We start from the raw sequence: 5,747 nt of genomic DNA, 5'->3' as shown, positions 1-5,747 counted from the left end.
GTCCCACGAAGCAAACAGCCCAAACCCAAGTGTAAGATCTAAAACCTCAACACACAACGACGGGCCATCTTGGCCAAAGTTTCCAAACAGGAGGGGTTCGCTCGAGAAACCTCTTGGCATTGGATTACGGAAGTTCCAGGGACTCTTCGGAAACACCCTCTACAGGGCTGTTTGATGTTTTGGATGATTCACTGTCTGATCATATTGAGCTCCCCAGAGTCTGAAAAGTAAGATCCTGCCAACATAACGCCCCATGATAAGAAATTTGTCAAGTCGGTGGTTGTCATTCTGTTCAATACAGGTGAATCCAGAATTAACGCGGTCTCGATGTTTCGTTGTGAATGGAAATCAGGGGCCGACGGCGAAATCCGCCATCTAAAAGTCGTTCTTGCGAACGAAGGGTCTTTTTTCAGAGGAGTCAACACCCGAAGAGTAAATCCTTCCAGTTTCTCTTTGGTCTTTCTCCGGAAGGCCCGACTAGAATGGGAGAAGCCGTTTAGAACTTGAGAGCTCTATGAACCGGCGGTGAGACAGGTATCCAAACTATGGATTTTCGTACCGTAAAAGAAACACTATAGACCAAGTGGTGGCTTTGTCCCCTATCATAGAGACAGCAATGGACTGAAGATTTTTAATTTGAATGTAAGGAGTGGCAGTTTTGTTGGCATACTGGATGTCAGTGAGACTTGAGAGTCCGCGGATATTCTCGAGCCAGAAATTCGGTTGTCAGGTTGCTTCTTTGCTGGAGTTGATCATCCCGGGTTAAATTTTAAGATGAATTCATCCTATTGATAAGTTTAGAGTGTGTCTCAATCAACGACGACATCCGTTTCAACAACCAAAGGGTGGTTATAATCTACGTTAATTAGCGTAGCATTTTGTAGTTCATTTTTTAGGTTGTCCAAGGCTAATTCGGCGTCGGCAGGTAGAAAGAATGTTTTATCTTTAGCAGGTTTCTTGATTTTGTCAGAAAACAAACATATTCAATGGATGTAATATGCGAACATACTGATGACGCGTTGCATGTCCGTGGTAGTACGCGGTGACTGACGGATAGGTTCCATACGTTCAGGGTCTGGCCTTATAGTACCCTTTGAAACCTCAACCTCGGAGGCGGATGACTTTTAAAGCAGTGACGGTTCTGTCGTCGTTGGGCGTGATCCCGTACTTCCTCATAGCTCAAAAATGATTGGAGATTGAGGTCTTGTTCATCTTGGATATTGCCAGAAATAGTCACATTGTCTATGTAGGCATATGTGCTTTTCAGCTTTTCAGTCGTAATGATACTGTTAATAGCAACACCTTTTGTGGCACCGAAGCGTATGCGGCAAAACTGGAACAGGCCACCACATGCTTCGAATGTTGTAAAAGGTTTGTCGGATGCAGAGATGGGGACTTGATGGTAAGCAGACAATATGTCTAGTGTGCGAAATTTCCTCAGCCATTTCATCCAAACGTGGCAGATATGTGATATGTGAACCGGTTGATAGTTTAGATGTAGTCAACAACTGTTATATCTGCTATTTCGTCGGCCCGTGGTATTTGCTGCTGACCCGCTCCAGTGCCTAGTGTCGGAGAGAAAAGACTCACAGAAGGGAACACAACAGCTGTATTCCGAACAAGTGAGTGAGTGAGAGAGCGAGATCGAGTGCAAAAGTTACAACGGCCCCACGCTATTTAAAGAGGAGTTTCTGACATTGATGCAGGCTGTCTGATAGGCGTTATTGATCACCCATCAACATCGATCGTGCCTCTGTGAAAAGCCTGAACGCTGATCACATTCGGTCGTGCTTCTGTGGCGCAGAGAACACTCATCAGGTTTTACTGAATTGATCTAATGATCGACTGGCCTGGATGCTTGCCGGCTTTCCAGTTGAGCTTTTGGTGGAGCAATAGGTTCCGGGCGTTCAGAAGTTGATTTCAGGAATCGGACCTTCCTGATAACAACCATGCGGCGTTTGTGATTGGCAGTCTTGGTAACTAAAACCTGTGCTCTCCAGGAAGACGTTGACGGCTCGATGATACCTTCTTGCAATGAACGGCCAACGTCGACGCGAATGAATTTTTCATCATCCGGATGATGCCATCTTGATTTGGTGGCAACGGGCTTGCAACCTGAAAACAAATTGGCGAAAAATGATAGTGATTCATCGTTTACAGCCGTTAGGCCGCAGACGGTGAACACATCACGCCGATTGAAATTTCTACTTTTCTGTGTAGACCTAGAAAATCGTGCCCAAGTAAAACGTTGGTGCAGAGCTTTGGCGTTACAAAGAGCCTCAGTTCATCGTATGAAGTATCTCTGTATCGGACAGAAACACACAAACGTAACCAATCGTTCGACATGATAGAGATATAGACGCCATTGTGACGGCTGAGAAAGTTGGGTAAGTTTTCCAGTTATGCAGTTTTACGGCGTTAGAGCTAATGAAACTACAAGAACTTCCTGTATTGACCAGAGCACGGACAGCGATAGCATGTGTCAGGCAGGCGGGTGCTGCTGCAACGAGTGATGACGACAAATTTGGCCTCTTTGTACAACTTGTGTGGAAGCTGGTAGTATTTTTAGAACGGCACACGGCGGAAGTGACCGTGTTTATCACAAAGATTACAGACGGCTTTTCGGGCGGGCGCTTTGGGCGAGGATGTGTATCATAACCGCAGAAATGACATGTTTGGATTTCACAGCAGCAGTGGTAGGATCGAAACGTAATTCGGAATTCGGGAATGGGCGGAATCGTAAAGCAGGATATAGGTTCGTTGCTAACATATAGCTGTGTCTGTTTGTGAGCAAATTCGAGGGACCTAGCAAGCTGATATGCTTAGTCCAGAGCGAGTTCGCTGCGTGCTAAAAGTTTTTCGCGGATGGGCCTGGACGCCAGGCCATTAATTATAGCATCACGCGCGAACACATCTTGATATTCCGTTGCAGATACCGATTTAATCACAGTCTTTGGCTAATGATTTCAGTTTTCGTACGAACTGATCAATATCCTGTCCGCTCTCCTGCTCGTAGGTCCGCAGCAGGTAGCGTGCATATATGACATTTTTTGGGCAGATATATAGTTTTCTTAACGCGTCGATCGCAGATTCATATTCAGTGTGATGGGCAATGTGATCGTATACCAGCGGATCCACAAAGTGGGTGATAGTTTCAAGTTTATCGGGTTTAGGAGATTCGACAGTTTTCAGATAGGTTTCGAAGGTACGAAACCAGTGATTCCAGTGTTTTGCTCGGTCTGCGGGGTTTGGGTCAGCGTCGAAGAATGGAGGTCATAGATGCGGATCCATTGTGTTTTCAGACAAGTAAATCGAGACGTTTAGAATGTATCCGAGGACGCGCTAGAACAGAGTCCGGGTTTTCGAGGATGAGCAACGTTTTACTTTTCTAAGAACAAGCGTGGATGAGCTGAAATGTACATACAAAGGTTCAGTACAAGTAAATTTTGTAAGTTTAACGACAAGCACGCAATAATCATGATATCTATATCGGAAGAACAACTGGAGGGCTTACGTGGTTGAAGTTGCGTGTGCAGAGAATGAAGAAGTTTGTACTCTCTGGTGATGCACTCAGTCACTGTCGATGTGCCTTGCAGAGCCACAATGCCCACCAACTGGCTTAGAAACCGTGCTCAGGCGCCGATGGCGGTGATAGTTCGGCTGTCGGATATTTCGGTGCCCTGGAAATTGACCGGGAACTGCTCCGTTTGACGCCGAGCGAGATGGTTCAGTGGTTAGAGCGCGAATTTACGGACCGGAAAGTCTGGTTCGAACCTGACCTCTGCCTCTCGACTTCCCCTGTTTAGGCTTGGGCAGCCAGGCAGTATCTCAGCCCTCGTGTCACCTCTTCGTGTGGCATGACAGCTAAGCACCGAAAGGGTATTACAGCTGAATAATTTTTTTCATTTTATTTGATGCCCATCCACTTCATGAGACCCTAGAGTGCCGTTTGTCCCGACGTGTCTCGTTGCCTATGTGAATGATCCGTGTACAAGACTTCAACACATCTGACCTGATTGCCATCACAAGGCGACTTGACCTTGTCGTGGGGTGACAGTTTGTGTGCATCCATAATTCATTGAGTTATACTGGGTGATGTCCGCGTGATTCCCATAGGGTCCCCAGAAAAACCAGGTGGGTCAGCGGTTAGAGGTCTGACCAACAGTATCTTGACCCTCCAATTATGGGGTTGGAAAATGTATGATGACTTGTTCTACATGAGTAGTAATGCACTTGCATTTCACACTAAACACCGCCTTGCGGTCAGGCTAGTAATGCACTTGCATTTCACACTAAACACCTTCGCCTTGCGGTCAGGCTGTGGTTAAAGACCCTAATCGTCCCCTGTCCAGGTGTGCGCGCACATTTTGGACTCTGATCACGCGCTCGTCCGGAGTCGCTTCCCCCTACGTTTTACAAATCGCCTCGCAACTGAGAGACTGGCAGATCCGAATGTTAGACGAATTTAACAGAATCCTCGTCCAGAGTCTTCCAAATGCCCCACCATCAGATGTGGACTCATACTGAGAGGAGATTACCACCTCTTTGCAAGGTGCTGGGAATTTTGCCTGTGGCATGGTCCAAACAGGCGCACCCAAGCATTGGTTATCAGACTGAACGGTGGCACTGCTTAGATATCGGAGAAATATCCCAGCAGGTGCCGAACACAACCCGATGCGAAGAGTTATCAGACGTCAAACGAAAGTGTGCAAGCCGACCGTAAAGTGTGGTGGACACAGAAAGCCAAAAAATGCGAGAGGCCCAGAAAGCCGGTAATGCCCGGAGATTACTTCAGTTGATTCGTACGACCAGCCCATGGAAACCACCTGTGAGTGAAGCCATCAAGCATCAGAATAGAAGGACCATCTCGAGTAAAGAAAAACGCCTCGACCGGTGGGCTGAATACTTCGAACAACTGCCGTGGCCACCAGCTGGCACTTATCTGCAGCCCACAGGCGAAGTAGAACCCTGGATGGTAAACGTGGAACCAACTAAGGCCTCGGAGGTTTACAACTGCATATGATCACTCAACCGCCATCGAATTCCTGGTCCGGATGACTTCTCACTCGCACTGTTCAAAGACGGGAATGGAGTCCTTAGTCAGTGCTCGTCCGATCTGTTTGCTTGCACTTGGGAAAAGGAGTCTGTCCCAGAGAATCGGTCATCATCATCATTGTCAGCTGTAAGAACCGCGTACTCGTCGTACTGTGGTTGTAGCTGCGGCAGTTTCGTTCACCGATGATTTGAGGGGGGGGGGTAGGTAGCTGCGCATTGCAGGCGGGGGATGATAAATTGGGGCATAAATCTAAGTGTATGGCAATGAGAACCAATGTTCCTACATGCGTGATGTACGGGTTTGCTCAAACTGAAAGTCGGGCGTATAAACTCACTTCGATAGCCTGAATAGTGTGACGCAGCTTAAACGCGGACCACTGAGATATAACCGTTCTATTCTACCATCTTTAGAGCAAGGAACAACAGGCAATCATCAATAGGGTTAGCTGGCGTTTTGAAGAAATGATCTTTCGAAGCTGAACTTTTAGTCTGTCCACCGATTGTTGGTGGGCCAGCGTTCACCAAAACATGGCTACGCACGACACAGTGGTGAGCACATTGAATAGCGTGGCGAAACCTGTCAACAGACCAACTACGAGAGATGAAAACAGTTTGACAAAAGTTGTGGACTGGCCAAGGCTATCAAGGTGTCAAACAGCTGATGGATTGGTCGCAGTGAATGAAATGCGAAA

At 47.1% G+C, this 5,747-nt stretch overlaps 1 protein-coding gene across 1 annotated transcript in view; it reads left to right on the top strand.

The window, feature by feature from the left end:
* Positions 1-5,054: 5,054 nt before the first annotated feature.
* Positions 5,055-5,747, top strand: part of T265_02904 (hypothetical protein) — a gene marked incomplete at both ends in the record, with an annotated part of 5,248 nt that continues 4,555 nt past the window's right edge. The window contains one exon of the mRNA XM_009167257.1: positions 5,055-5,182. Within this exon, the coding sequence (XP_009165521.1) occupies positions 5,055-5,182 (128 nt within the window). The remainder of the gene's footprint in view (positions 5,183-5,747) is intronic.

This window comes from Opisthorchis viverrini, assembly GCF_000715545.1.
Source record: "Opisthorchis viverrini unplaced genomic scaffold opera_v5_40, whole genome shotgun sequence".
Lineage (NCBI taxonomy): Eukaryota > Metazoa > Platyhelminthes > Trematoda > Opisthorchiida > Opisthorchiidae > Opisthorchis > Opisthorchis viverrini.
The sequence above is the reverse complement of the archived record's forward strand: the minus strand, read 5'-3'. Positions and strand labels throughout refer to the sequence as shown.